Below are 15,148 nucleotides of genomic sequence, written 5' to 3'. Positions count from 1 at the left end.
AGCATTTGGAAGTGTGGTACCTTGTATTAGGCGCACCGTTCCAAGCAAAATTCCATCGATAGGTCGCAGCCTCCCCAAAATTATTTTTTAATAAACAAAATCAGCATTGTATTTTATAAAAAAAAAAAAAATTTAAAACGTCAATAAATGCTCCCCACACCCCCCCAAAAGAAAAATTTTGCTAGTGCGTTTAATGGGCGTGGCCTCGTGAGCGACAGCAACAAAGCCGGATGAGTGTGAGCATCTGGGTGTAAGCTGTGGCCTACAGCAGCTCCTTGGGAGTGTTGTCATTTTGTAATTTAACGATCGCGCATCGGCAAATACGACTCTCTCGTACCTTTTTTTTTTTTTTTTTTTTTTTAACTTAAGTGGCGCCAGTCTGAGCGCTCCCCCGTGCTGAAAAGTCTCCTTGTGATGAATGCGCATGCGTTACTAACAGGGGAACTCAGGGTACGTAGTCGACGCGTACTTCGTACTACTACTACCCCGGTCTCATAGTTCCCCTTCTCCTACATAGAGCACAGGTGTCAAACTCGAGGTCCGGGGGGCCAGATCCAGCCCGCGAAGGCAAATCGTGTGTGTCAACTTCCAGGATTTTTGTTCAATTTTCAATTACCACGTCATAAACCACAACTCTGAGATATTGCCAGCATGTTTGCGTGACCAAACACGAACAATAGTCGAAAAAAAACATTTACATTGATATTTTTTTTTATTCCAAAACTAGTTCATAAATTGCATGTGTAAATGTAACGAGGCCATTAAAAATTTGGATTGTCTCAGTCATAACGGCCCTTCGAGGGAAACCGCAACTGCAATGCGGTCCGTGGCAAAAACGAGTTTGACACCCATGACGTAGAGGGCGCTAACGTACGTTATAACCTAACCTTAAAACAAAAATGGATTAAAAACAAGATATACACATATATGTACGTCCGCTGTGTTCATCTTTCTGAGACGTTCATAGCGAACATGAACACTCGAATGGCACACGTTGATGCATAGATGGGGATTTTTCAGACTGGCCGGAGATTTACAAAATATACGTGCATGCGCATTAATCATAAGAAGACTTTTCAACACCGAGACCGCTCAGACCTTCACACCGGCAGCGTCGAAGCGCACTCTGACCTAAAATTTTGCCTTGTGATCGCTCCCACTTAGAAAAACAAAGTTGGGACGCTTGTTAAGTCTCGGCACAGCAGCAAAAATAAACTTTACTCAGAATGTCTCGTCGTCAAAAGTAATCCAATGACACGCTAAATCGTTGCTAAGCTAACTTTTTACATGAAGTAATGAATTTCCACTGGAGGAATGTTTTGTTTTCCTTCTTCCACTGGCAATTATTTTTTTCTGTACTTATTTGGAGGAAAATGCAGTCATGAAAAAAGCGAACTGAGTTTGAAATGTATGAACGCTAAAATGCTGGTGGCATTTTTTCAACAATTCACATTTTTTGCCAGATTTAGAAGCCTGCTAGCAAAAAGTAAGCGTTGGTCTTTTTAAGCTCGCGGATAAAAATGGTGTCACTTAGTGGAAATGTAGCCAGTTTAGAACGTTGGGATTCGCGTCCTCAAGCTAACGCACATGCGCGCTAACATACGCGCAAGCTAGCACACCCAAGAATGCTCACTCACGCACTTAGCCACACGCTAACAAATATACACGCGCATTAAGACGCACGCGCTAACGTGAGCCAAGAAATGCATGGGCGCTAGCTCTTTCGCGCATGTTGACAAATGCGCTAATGCAAGCAAAAACACACGCAACCAAACTCACAAATGTGAACACACATCAATACACACTCGCAGATGTGCTAACAGAGTAGCATAACACACACATACGTGCGCAATCACAGTAACGTACATCCGCTAACACGCTCGCCCACACAAAGTACTGTTGTGTATTTCGCCCCACGGCTCGCTAGCGAGTGACTACAATCGAAAGGAGTGTGTTTGATTGGTGCTTTTTACATTCGGCGCAAACTCAGTTCGGTCACTAGTACTCGTCCGTCCATTCATTCATTTTCTGAGCCGCTTATCCTCACGAGGCTCGCGGCAGTGCTGGAGCCAATCCCAGCGGTCACCGGACAGGAGGCGGGGCCGCACCCTGAACTGGTTGCCAGCCAATCGCGGGGCACGATATTATTATTATTATTATATTTTTTTTTACTAAAAACACTCGCTGACAAATCGCACAGTGGGAAAAAAAGTTCCGACGTGGATTTAAAAAGAAACGGAAAATTACATATTCCTTGCACGGTGACAATGTTTGGAAGAAAAATGGAAATGTCTGATATGACGTTCGCACGTCGTGGTGCGGAATTAAGAACGGAGTTCACATTCGGTTTGTAACAATCAATACAAGATTCAATTGTGATCACGCACGCGTGTTGCACACCACGAGAAAAACACCCGGAATTTAGCTGAGCTGATTAAAAAAAAAAAAACAAAAACAAGCTTGAATATGTTTTTTCTTTCCCCTTTAGAGCTCGGCGAAATTATTCATGCGTTTATGTTTTTCGGTGCACATTGTGAAGTACAAGATAAGCCACACCCCCGATACAGTAAGGCCACACTGAACAACAACAACAACAACAACATCCAATTTTGATGATCGTATGAGCTGAATTTGTTTGCGATGCGGATCTCAAAATCTTCAGCAGTTTCTTCTGGTCGTATAGTTTTCCCGCCTTGTCAGTGTGGCCCCAAGATTTGTGGTTCCAGCCGCGACGAGCGTGATTTGATCCTCAACGTCGACCCAAGGCTCATTTGTTTTTCTGAAAAGGATTTCGGCGTCGTTCCCCGGCAGAGACCCGGACCGACGCTGCGGTGCCGATCCCTTGGGGCGAATGCCTGCGGTTTGACGCCTCCCGGCACCGATTACTCCGGATGAATTCCTCCACGTTGATGTCCGAATGACACCAGTGGGGCAGGGGAGATAACTACAAGTCCAATTTTTTGAACGACTCTGGGTCGGTTTCTCCACGTGGTCGGCTCCAGGTGGAGGGCTCAGAGTTGATTTTTTTCCAGGTCGGTAGCTGTACGGTTTGGGAAACCAGGGGTCGTGGGTTCGTATCCCGCTGGGGCCTCTACTCCCCAAGAGGGCATCCGGCGTAAAAACTGTGCCAAACACATACGAGCGTTCGTCTGAGATGTTACGCTCTGGCGACCCCAGACGGGGACAAGCCGAAAGAAACTTTGTCTCCGAAGAGTCCAAAGGTGAATTCTTCCACGTGAGTCTGAGACAATTTCCCCAGGTGGAATTCTTCAAGCGTAGACGTCCGCCGACCTGGTCTTCAAGTCTTCCAGGGGATTTCGCCCGGCGGGTACGTGGACGTCAGCCCGAAAGCTCGGTAGTGGACTCCTGCGGGTGGCTTTTTGGATGTCAGTCTGAAGGCCTCCAGTAGGTAAGAAAACAGCGAGGAAGGACAACTGAGAACACTCGAAAATCAACACCCGATTGACAGTGTGGCGGATGGGGAACGGAACAAAAACAGGGGGTGGGTGCAGGTGAGGGGGGGTGTTCAGAAGAACTTGTCGTCGATGCGGAAGTGCGGCCGCGTGACATCGTCCGGGTTGATGAAGACCGAAATGGACTTCCCGGGGTTCTCCGTGACCAGCTGCTGGAGCTTCTTGGCCAGGCGGTCGTCCGGCTGGTTCTCTCCGCCGGCGTCCGACTGCGGCGACGGCAGGTTGCCGGTGCTGCCGCGCCACTGCAGCTCCACCGTCAGCCTGTTGGCGGCCTTGGCGTGCTCGATGGTGGTGCGCAGGTGCTCGGCCGGGTCGGAGCGCACCGACGACAGCTTGCGGGCGTGCAGCACGGCGGCGTCGTCCGACAGGTGCTCCAGCATGTTGCACTGCGGGATGAAGTAGTTGGGGCAGGTCTTGTTGACCAGGCAGTGCTGCAGGTCGTCGATCAGCCCCAGCAGGAAGTGGGCGGAGAAGTCGTCCTGGGCCAGGTAGTTGGCGGGCAGCCGGTCGCAGGCCCACAGCATGACGCTGCGCAGGTGGTAGGGGCTCACGGCCTTGGGGCGCGACAGCAGCTTGACGATGATGGCCTTGCACGCCTGGTAGGCCTGCATGAGGCCGGGCGAGATGCACTTCTTCAGCTGCACCTCGCTGCGGGCGAACGACAGCCGCCACTCGTTCTCCCTGCGGCCCTTGTGCGAGCAGGCGGGGACCAGGTAGAAGCCGCTGATCACTTCCTCCTCCGTGATCTTGCCGTCCCAGAAGTGGTTCTCCATCAGCCAGCTCTGCGCCACGGCCGGCCAGCCCTTGAAGGACACCACGGGCACCACGTCGTAGAGCATCCGGCTGCTGCCCACGCCCAGGATGACCGACACCACCGTGCCGTTGCGCTCCACCTTCTCCACGCGGGGGACGCCCCTCTGCGGCTTCTTCTGGACCTGCGTGGCGGGGGGGGGGGGGGGCTTAGTGACCGCCGGAACTGCAGATTGAAAGTCCCCCTCAAAATTTGCTCAAGCTTTTCCTTACTTCCATGATTTAGGGCTTACTTACTTACTTGTACAGGATTCTAAAGTATAAATACATTTTTTTTTAAAAAAGCCTCTTCAATTTTTCAAGAATAAAGCCCGTCAGCGCCTTCTTTTGCACCTGTACCGGCAGAAGCACGTTGTGATCATTGAAAATACTCATTCGGAACTTTTTCACGTTATGTCTGGTGTGCATCAAGGGTGGGTACTTGGCACAAAGTGTTTTGCAGCTTCCATCAATTTCAATTTAGACGCAATACTGCAATCATGTGGTAATTGTTAGTAGTCTGACCCGCAGCTTAAAACTCCATTTGCTATTCGAGTGGACAGTCACAACTTCTAAGTAAAAAAACAAAAACAAAAAACCAAATCATTATTCCTCGTTTTGCGCCAAAATAATTGCCCAACGAACGAAAAATCCAAATAATCTGTAAGACGGGTCTAGACAGCCGTAATTTATCCGCCACATATATGTACACAGATGTTTTATCATTTTAGCTTAAAATGGCTTACTTTAACCAAGATCCCTCACTGCACTCGGGCCACATATAGACTCCCTGGACTGTTTTACGCCTTTCGGCACCATAAATCCTCTCGGACCGACTCAAACTGCCACCTTCGGAGCTAGCCTGCTGCTATTTAGCCTGCTGTCAAGCGAGTTGGGTAAACGTTTTCTCAATCAATCTGCCACCGTTGCCCTCTCCAACGATGGCTTCCGTGATATCCATGCAGCTCAGTCTAACTCTAAAGGGCAGCACCAGTCCGTAGCACAGCACCACTTGCTAAAATAAAGCAAGAAGTATTTCACGCGTATCTTATTCTGAACCTGCGTTGGTGGAAACATTTTCACAATTGGAAATGCGAATTCCTAACTTTTCTGAGGTCATGTCTGGTGTGCCTCAGGGGTCGACGCAAAGCCCCTCACCCTTTTTCTTACATCATTGAATTACAATCAAGACTGCGTATTTGTACTTCACTATTCATGACTTACTTAGTATTTTTTCTTTTTTTCCGAGGAAGCTTCAACCTATCCTTAGCTTTTATCGGAAAGGAATCACCCGTTCCTGGATCTCCGCATATTTTGCTGTTTTTGTGAGACTAAATTCTGATGAGATGGCTCCCATTCAAATATATAAATTGTGTTACAATACCACAGCAACAGACCTCGAGTAGCACCAGAGAGACAGCCTGGTAGAACCAGTCGGCCACCAGCGTGGGCGAGAAGAAGTAGTTTGCGGCTCCGCTGATGTGCTCCACCACCGTGCAGCAGTCCTTCCACTTGCTGATGGTGCCCTCGTCGAAGAGGCGCAGGCTGAGCCAGGAGTGGCCCAGCGCCGAGTGCCGCATGTCCAGCGTGACCGGCTGGTTGCGGTCGTGCAGCTTCAGCGCCGGCACCAGCAGGGTGAAGTCCATGTCGTAGTCGGTGCCGCGCGCGTACACGCTCAGCTCGTCCGTATCCATGTCCACCACGCCCTCGCGCACGCCGCCCGACAGCAACAGGTACTCGTTGGCCACCGGCAGCTTCTGGTCCAGCTTCTGGACCATTCCTGGAGGACCCGGCGGCACAAAAGTTTTGATGAGGGGGGGACCGCTCACTGCTCCAAATGGCGAAAGCCGTGATGTCCACCTTCCGCAAATACTTTTGGAACTGTGTGTGGATCCCACAAGATTACTTCATATAAAAGAGATGATGAAAAATAAACCATGCGTGTAGCATGTACACACGCAAGAATCCACGTGACATAAACAACTGCGTTAAATGGATTCAACACAAATCGGATCGGACGGCCGCATCAAAATTGGATGACGTGTTACACGACACCTGGGAAATATTTTAAATTGTGGAATAAAAAAAATATATATATATTCAGAGTAATGCCTGCACAATACGGTCAATGACAAATTCGTCTCCGCATTCCGATGCCATAAAAAAGGTTTTTGCTAGACTAAGCTTCACACTGACGTCAGTGTTGGAGCATTTGGTGAAAATTGTACACGGTGGAGGCACGAGTGAATTATGAATGCACGCTTATCCGTGCGTGTTGGTGTCATTACTAATGCACGCTTTAGAACCTTTTTGTTACCCTGAAAAGTGTAAGGAAGGAAATCGAATCGCCAAAATATGCGCGTGTATGTGCATGCATGCATGCATCTGCGTGGATTTGTATTTCTATGGGGCGTGCGTGTTTGTGTGTGTGTGCGTGTTTTTTTTTTTTTTTTTTTTTTACACACGTTTGTGGATCTGTGCGTGTGCACGCTCCTCCTCACCCAACATGGAGAAGATGAAGTCCTTGGCCGTGTGTATCTCCAAGGCCCGCTGGTCGTCGTACTCGCGCTGGTCGTGCTTGCTAAACTCCTGGATGAGCCGGTTCAGGTCCTCCATGCGAGCCGCCGACCTGAAGTCCAACTCCGGCCCGCCGCCGCCGCCGTGGGGCAGCCTGCCGGCGGCGTAGACCGCGGTGGGGCTGTTGTTCCCGAGGCTTCCCGTCGAGCCGGCCCGACTGGAGAGAGCGGGGGCCGCCATGGTTGCTCCTCCGCGGCGGTTTCGAGCGGGCCTTCCTTCACGCGAAACGGGCGTCAACGAACAGGACCGACGCCAGGCCAGCGCATCCACAATCACGGCCACAAATATTAGCGCACACAACAACCGGAAAAGAGGGCGTTGCTTCCGGTGGTGGCGCATCTTTCAAAATAAAAGCGAGCGAGTCCGGCGTATGAAATCAAAGAAAATGTACCTCAATTATGGAATTCATGTCATCAAATCTTTGTTACCGCGCCACACCTACTGCCAGAGACAAGATCATTGTGTGTTGTTTCATACTTGGTCATTAAAGTTGAATCTATTACGTAGAAAACCCGCTAACCTGTTTCCGGGTTTTGTCCATGATGTTCCGCATAAAGCGAGTAGAAAATAAAAAGCTTTAAAAAAATAATAATAATAATAAGAAGACAGCGAGACGATATAGCGGCCTCCCATCATTGGCGTTGTTGGAAGGAGAAGTTGTGACGTCGTTGACGCTTCTCACTTGCGTGTTGTTTCGCTACACAGGCTGTTCAAAAACTTTGACCAGTGGGTGTCGCTGCAGTTTTTGTTTGCAGGTCTTCGCTTCCTGACCCAGAAGTGGAACGGTCGCTCCGACATGGCGACGTGGAGGAGCTACTCCATTCTGCTTTGTCGGACTGGCGAGGACGTTCTCCGGAGCGCGAGAGGAGGCAGGTGCGAGACAAGGCCGATGGGAGGGAGCCCGGGCCCGGCTGTCATTCATGCGAACACCCGCCGCTCCACAACGTTTGTTAGCATCTTAGAATGGAGCAACCAAAACGGGTGCTATTCCGCTAAGGCTAATTTCGTTTGGATGAGACCTAGCCGTGTTTACGTTACTTCGAGATGTTTGCGCGGTTTATTCATTGTGTCGGTGCCAAAGAGAACGTTTGCATTTGCTTTAACATTAATATTTCGCTAGTGTTCCCACTTCTGCTATCGCATTCCATCTTTAAAATACTCTACCTCAGGAAATGTTGTGCACTAATTTCCACTGACCCAATTCCTTCTCCCATAATTCCAAAATTTCCAGTGAAAATAATTCCTATTGAAATAAATAGGGACATTTTTTCAAACTGAACTATTCCCTCCATATTTCAATCAATTCAAACCCTGCCATTGTTGGATCAACAGGAGCTTTGGAGGTTTTATTGTAAAAAGTGGATTGAAACCGTAGATCATTACTTTGGAATTAACCACAAATAATTTATTAACAAAACATGACAATGTTTTTACTTTTTTTGTTGTTGCATTCTATCTACAGCAAACATGATACCATGGTGACCTCATGACAAATGTACGTAATTTCGACAACAATGCGTCATGACAACTAAGTGAATGTTCCATAAAAATTTTCTGTAAAAATGTTGAAAAGTCAAAGTTCCTTTACGTGTAATGATGACATTAAACTTTTCAAAATAATAGATCAATTCGGAACAGACGACACCACAAGGGAGTGCTTCAAGGTCATGTTTGGAAAAATTTGTCATCTTTGAGACTCCAGCTGAATGGCGCACGATCAGAAGGAGCCAATCACAAGTGTCGGTTTTTGAGTCAGGAAATGATATTGGCGAAAAATGCGCTTCTGGAGCGATTTGTCAAATGTGACTGAACCAAAGTCAACTGTATTTTAATGAAACCAAAGAAAATGTACCTAAATGGTTCTCCCAGTACAGATTGCAATTTTGTAGCTTTTATGATGAAATTACGTAGAAGCAGTACAGGTTATGTGACTGGGGTGTGCAATTTTATGCTAGTTCTGAGTTTCACGTCGTCATTCTCCGAGCGTCCCGCAGGTTGACTCCCAACTTCCAGCAGCGTTCCGGCTTCCGGAAGGCGGCCAGGAAGCCCGAAAGCAAAAAGGCGGAGGACGATGTCGGACACTTGAACTCGTCGGAGTCCCAGTCCCAGCGGCGGACGTCCGGCCCTCACTGGGAATCGCCCCCGCCTCCCTCGACCGGGTCGCCGCGGGCCTTCGGCCGCCTGGTGCGCCCGCTGCTCTTCACCGTGGGGGTAGGTGGCGCCATTGCTACATAGACTATCAAACCTTGGGCGACAAGAGCTACACAGGAAGTTCTTCAGTTTTTGGGGTTTTTTTTATGCTTTGACAGAAAAACAAAAATATATATATACTATCAATGTCTCTTTTTTTTTTTTTTTGTTTTCTGGTGTACTATTCAGCAGATCAAGCTGAATGGAGAGTCCGGATCCCCTTTTCGCTGGAACGGTTTTACTGTCTCAGTCGATCGGTCGAACAGATTAGAATTTCGGGGGGGGGGACACAAAGATAAAGCGCTAACCGTAAACGGAATGAGATATTAGATATCAAAGAAACCTTAAATATGGATGTTGCATGCAACTAGCGTTACACCCAGTCAAGGAAGGACTGGATCGTCACATTGTCAATAGGTGTTCAAAAAGAGGATTCACGCTAATTTTAATTAAATTTTTATATCTTACATTTGAGAATTTGAATTATCGCCAGTTGCAATCCATAAAAAGATCGTAATTGTTTCTCGGAGGAAAAGAATTGTAAAGTCATATTTTTGCAAAGTTTAGATGGAAAAACGTTTTTCCCGTTTGGAATCTGAAATGTAGTTGTATGATTTGCAAGGTTTTGTTCAGATGCCGATTACATTTTTCCATATACGTACTGTATCGGATTTTTCTCCAGTTGCGTAATTTGCCTTTTCTACGAAAACTAACACAGATGCGTCCGAACGTCGAAGGAGTTCCTTTCTTCCGAATGTCATTCAAGACGTCTTTGCCGTTTTTCCGACCGGAGGGAGCCTTGTGATGTTGTTGCAATACACCAGAGGGATCTGTGAGCTGAAGTGACGGGACGAGGCGGCCATTTTGCATTCACACAATAGCACACAGCACAATAAATGTTGTTTTTTTTTTTTTTTAAATCTCAGATAGTAACGAGGATGTATGAATAATTGGTGACATCGGGAGGTTTGACGACGTGGTTATGCGTCGCCCGCCGCCGCGCTTGACTTCCCGTCAGTTTACAGGCTGCTCCTTCGGCTCGGCGGCCATCTGGCAGTACGAGTCGCTGAAGTCTCGCGTGCAGAACTACTTTGACGAGCTGCGAGCCGATTGGCTGGAGAGGGTGCGGCCGCAGAAGCGGGGGGACGTCCGCAAGGAGGTGAGAAAGAGTCACTCCCGTCGATTGATTCGTTCCCCCCGCTCCCGTCTCATCTCGGATTGGCTCTTTACATTTCAGGTCAACCATTGGTGGAACAGTTTGAGTGAGGGACAAAGGACGGTCACAGGTGAGCTGACTGAGAATAATAATCCATTCATCTTTATATCAGTTTTTGTTTTTATTATTTATTGAAGCGTGCACCTGATTATAAGCCTCACCCAGTACATTTGTAAAGGAAATCCTATTTGGTACATACATAAGCCACATCTATGTAAGAGCCGCAAGTGCCCACATTGAAATGTGAGATATTTACAAAGAAAGATGACACACACGAATAGTTTTCAAAGTTTTTAATACATTAGCTTAGCTTAACGTAGCAACAACAGGGTAGCACGAACAGGGCTGGTTTAAAAAAAAAAAAAACATACCGCACAGCACTAACAGAGCCGGTTAAAAAACAAACATACCTAAATCAGTGAGATGTTGCAGTAATTCCACAGAAACACGCTAGCGTGATGCTAACACTAGCGCGGCGCTAACAGGGCCGGTTAAAAAAAACATACCAGTAAAAATCACAGATGCGGCAGTAACACAGCGGCAACACAGTAGCACAGCACTAACAGAGCCGGTTAAAAAAAAAAACATACCTAAATCATTGAGATGTGCCAGTAATTCCACAGAAACTAGCGTTAGCACTACGCTCACAGTGCCGGTTTAAAAAAAAAAAAAAAAAAAAAACATAGTCGTAAAAATCACTGAGATGCGGCACTAACACAGCAGCACCACGCTAGCATAGTGCTAACAGGGCCGGTTAAAAAAAACAACATACCTAAATCACTGAGACGTGGCAGTAACACAGCAGCAATACGCTAGCACAGGGCTAACGCTAGCACAGTGTTAACAGGGCTCGTTAAAAATATATATATTCCACCGGTCTCACTCTCACCTGCTGAAAAGCCTCACCGAGTACATTTGTAAAGGAAATACCATTTGGTATATACATAAGCCGCAGCCCACTTTGAAACATGAGATATTTACAAAGGAAGACGGGACACAGAAAGAGTTTAACGCTATTGCTAATGCTAGCGTGGCACTAAAGCTAGCGCTAATGCTAACAGGGCCGGTTAAAATAAAACTTACCGGTAAATATCACTGAGACACGGCAGTAACACAGCAGCAACATGCTAGCACAGCGCTAACGCCAGCACGGTGCTAACAAGGCCGGCAAAAGGCACTTCCTCGGCATATATATTCCGCCGGCGTCACTCTTACCTTTCCCGCTGGAATGCCCCCTCGCAGCCGTTAGGAAAAAATGCACAAATTATCCGCATCACCGCACCAGCCGCAGGGTTAAAAGCGTGTGAAAAAGGTTGCGGCTTGTAGGCCGAAAACGATGGTAATATTCAATTCTTCGTTTGGGTTTGTAAAATTGGTGGAAATATGTATTTTTGTTTTCCAAAGCGAACGCAGATGTTTGTAAAAGTAGTCCGGACTTGGATGCAACGCCGAAGATAATCGGTCGGGCGGGAGAAATGTAAAAATGTTTAGCGTTGAGATTTGGACGATTTGAATTTCAACAAGGGTTCGAGCGTCTGACTATTGATTGAACGTTGTGATTGGCGATCAAGGTTGTGGAAACCCTCACTTGCAAATGTAAACGCCGGGCGATATTGATGGAGCGAATGTGGACACCTGTCTCTGTTTCGCCCCTCAGCCATCATGGCGGCCAACGCGCTGGTTTTCTGCTGCTGGCGACTTCCGTGGCTGCAGCGCTCCATGTTCAAGTACTTCACCGCAGACCCCGCCTCCAGTCAGACAAGCTCGCCATCGGCACTTGCGGGGAAGCGTCGGGTGCGCGTTCGCCGGCCTTCCTCACCGTTTGCGCCTTTGCAGAGACCACGTGCTGGCCCATGCTGCTGTCCACCTTCAGCCACGTGTCCTTCTTCCACATGGCCGCCAACATGTACGTGCTGTGGAGCTTCTCCGGCAGCGCCGTCTCCATGCTGGGGAGGGAACAGTTCGTGGCCGTCTACTTGTCGGCCAGTGAGAAACCCGCCGCCGCCGCTCGCGCGCACCCGCACAAATCCGCGCTGACGCCGTCGTGTCTGCACTCAGGCGTGATCTCCACCTTCTTCAGCTACGTGAGCAAGATGGCCACCGGGAGGTTCGGGCCGTCTCTGGGCGCGGTGAGCCTCGTCGCCGCGTGACATCGGGTCGCCGCGCGAGGGACGCGTCGTCACGCCCGTCTTGTGGTTTTCAGTCGGGCGCCATCATGACCATCCTGGCCGCGGTCTGCAGCAAAATGCCTGAAGCCAAACTGGCCGTCGTCTTCCTCCCGATGTTCACGTTCAGCGCCGCCAACGTACGACCGTGCCGCCGCGCTTCCGCCCGCCCGCCCGTCCGTCCGTCCGTCCACGCCTCTGTCACGTTGTGTCCGCGCAGGCGCTGAAGGCGATCGTCGCCATGGATACGGCAGGACTGGTGCTGGGTTGGAGGTTTTTCGACCACGCGGCCCACCTGGGGGGCGCCGTGTTCGGCATGTGAGTCTGTGCCCGTTTGGGAATGAAAGAGGGTTTTCAGTGAACCGGTTCAGGACTTTGCGGAATCTTTTTTCATATTCATCCATCCGTTTTCTTTGCCGCTTATCCTCACGAGGGTCGCGGCGAGTGCCGGCCCCTATCTCAGCCGTCGTCGGGCAAGAAGCGGGGTACACCCCGAACTGGTCGCCAGCCAATCACACGCCACATGGAAACAAAGAACCACACTCACAATCACACCTAGGGACAATTTACAGTGTCATATTAATGTTGCATGTTTTTGGGATGTGGGAGGAAACCGGAGTGCCCACCCGGAGAAAAGCCACACAGGGACGGGGAGAAGATGGAAACTCCACACAGACGGGGCTGGGATTGAACCCGGGTCCTCAGAACTGTGAGGCCAATGCTTTGTCAGCTGATCCACCGTGTTTTTTTTTTTTTTTGTTTGTTTGTTGTTTTTTTTTTTTTTTTTTTTTTTTTTTTTTTTTTCGCTTATCCTTACGAGGGTCCCGGGGAGTGCTGGGGCATATCCCAGCTGTCATTGGGCAGGGGGCGGGGTACACCCCGAACTGGTTGCCAGCCAATCACAGGGCACATTGAGACAAACAACCACACCCACAATCACACCTAGGGGCAATTTAGAGTGTCCAATCAATGTCACGTGTTTTTGGGACGTGGTAGTGAACCAAAGTACCCGGAGAAAACCCACGCAGGCACGGGGAGAACATGCTAATTCCACACAGAAGGGGCCGGGATCAAACCCGGGTCCTCAGATCTGTGAGGCCAACACGATTGTGCCTTTTCATAATTATATCTTGCGTAATTTGCCATATTCCAGCATTTTGTTTTGTGGGTACATAAGGACTTTTTAATCTTAAAGCTAAACTGTCGAAAAATTTATCACATTCCCCCTCCAGCCCAAATTTATGTAACGATATTTCACCAAACTTCATCACTACGAAAGTCTGCCTTATTAATGCTAACACGCAACGCTAAATGCCGTAGACTTGCTAGCACAGTAGCGTGAATGTCACAGCACAGTAGTTTAAAATCTTAGAAGTCGAGATTTCATCACAAAAGGTGCACAACACCTGGAAATAGAAAATGTAACGGCACATATTTTTTATCCTCTGCAAAGACCAACTCATACGATTACGGTTTCTATTCAAAAGTTTGACGTGTTCTGATCCGTTTTACCCCCCCGCAGCTGGTACGTCTTCTCCGGCCACGAGCTCATATGGAAGAACCGCGAGCCCTTTGTCAAGTTCTGGCACGAGTTGCGGACGGGTCGCGGCGGCAGAAACGGAGGTGAGCGAGGAGGCGCCGCGTAGGACGCCCGAGCGGCGGGGCCCGCCGCGATCGACGCGCGTCGGGAACTTGAGGAACGGTCGCCGCTGCACGGAGATGATTTCATACTTTATCGAGTCCTTCTTGGGGAAAAAAGATGTTTTGTAAGGTGATTTGTAAAATCTCATCATATCTTTATTCCAGTCCGGATTGTCTCGCCAAAAGAGACAATCTTGGATCCTCTCGTAGTTTTTTTTTGTTGTTTTTGTTTTTTTGCACTCCGCTTATGTATGAAACGGAACCCAAAGACTCCATACTGACCCGGACCGGAGTGTTTTATGTCTTGAAGGTGGTGCAGTCCGTCCTCGTTGGCTAGCAATTATTATAATTTTTTTTTGCTTCCCTGCGTGTCAAAATGCAAACCAAAACATGCGATATCGATCATATTTTGTCTTTGTTTTCACAAATCCTGAAGATCAAAGTCACAGCAGGGTTAAACACCAACAAAAAAATGCTATTAAGTCAGAAGAATTGGTAGTACGGAAGTAAATATGTGCCACCAGGATTTGAATTTGAAATGAAGTGATCACATTTTTTCAAAATTTGCTGCAATTCGTCTGCGCCACCAGCAGGGTTAATTCGGGTCAGATCCGAACAGCCAACCGATCTTCTTTGTCATGTGACGTCACGTGACTGAGAAAGCGTAACTGCGATTGGTTGGTTGTTCGGTTCTGACCCGAAGTAACCCTGCCTTCTTAACACCGAATTTAGACGGTGAATTTCAGACAGCGAATTGTAGCCGGTTGAATTGCTGACATTGAAAAGTTACACGACTTTGCAACTCTTGAAAATGTGATCACTTTCCATTTCAAAATTCAAATCCTGGTGGTACATATTTCTTTCCATATTGTAACGAGGTCAAATATATATTTGCAGAGAAGCGCATCAAGTCACACGTCAAATGAGAGCATTGGATGAGGGCTGTTTGGATCGTGTGTTTGAACACGAGTAAATGAGGACGGGATGGCAAAAATGTTTCATTTTTCCTCGAGTCGTCGCCATTGAACATTTTCGTCCTGCTGCTTTGTGCCGTCGATGTACGTTTGCCACGCCAATAAAACCACTTTTGAAAGCGA

The 15,148-nt window shown here is 48.2% G+C and overlaps 2 protein-coding genes across 4 annotated transcripts in view; one reads left to right on the top strand and one right to left on the bottom strand.

The window, feature by feature from the left end:
* The window catches only part of LOC133505318 (presenilin-associated rhomboid-like protein, mitochondrial), a 22,900-nt gene extending 7,752 nt beyond the window's left edge, over positions 1–15,148 (top strand). Inside the window, exons 2-11 of one of the 3 annotated variants that reach the window (XM_061828450.1) lie at positions 7,582–7,712; positions 8,834–9,050; positions 10,055–10,188; positions 10,267–10,315; positions 11,903–11,998; positions 12,082–12,231; positions 12,304–12,374; positions 12,449–12,550; positions 12,631–12,728; positions 13,933–15,148. In XM_061828450.1, coding sequence (XP_061684434.1) covers positions 7,582–7,712; positions 8,834–9,050; positions 10,055–10,188; positions 10,267–10,315; positions 11,903–11,998; positions 12,082–12,231; positions 12,304–12,374; positions 12,449–12,550; positions 12,631–12,728; positions 13,933–14,056 — 1,172 coding nt within the window. In that variant the 3' untranslated portion in view covers positions 14,057–15,148. Of the gene's footprint in view, positions 1–7,581; positions 7,713–8,833; positions 9,051–10,047; positions 10,316–11,902; positions 11,999–12,081; positions 12,232–12,303; positions 12,375–12,448; positions 12,551–12,630; positions 12,729–13,932 lie in introns of those variants that run through there. The other 2 variants (XM_061828451.1, XM_061828449.1) reach the window with 2 other exon arrangements.
* Positions 120–7,491, bottom strand: LOC133505317 (nucleotidyltransferase MB21D2). Its single transcript, XM_061828448.1, has 3 exons — positions 6,764–7,491; positions 5,660–6,042; positions 120–4,408 (listed from the first exon to the last, which is right to left on the bottom strand). Exons 1-3 carry the CDS (start codon positions 7,176–7,178, stop codon positions 3,527–3,529), a joined length of 1,680 nt encoding a protein of 559 aa, XP_061684432.1. The 5' UTR covers positions 7,179–7,491; the 3' UTR covers positions 120–3,526.

The sequence above is a fragment of the Syngnathoides biaculeatus genome, chromosome 8, assembly GCF_019802595.1.
Source record: "Syngnathoides biaculeatus isolate LvHL_M chromosome 8, ASM1980259v1, whole genome shotgun sequence".
Classification (NCBI taxonomy): Eukaryota; Metazoa; Chordata; class Actinopteri; order Syngnathiformes; family Syngnathidae; genus Syngnathoides; species Syngnathoides biaculeatus.
Note: the sequence above shows the minus strand (reverse complement) of the source record. Positions and strands in the feature narration are given on the sequence as shown.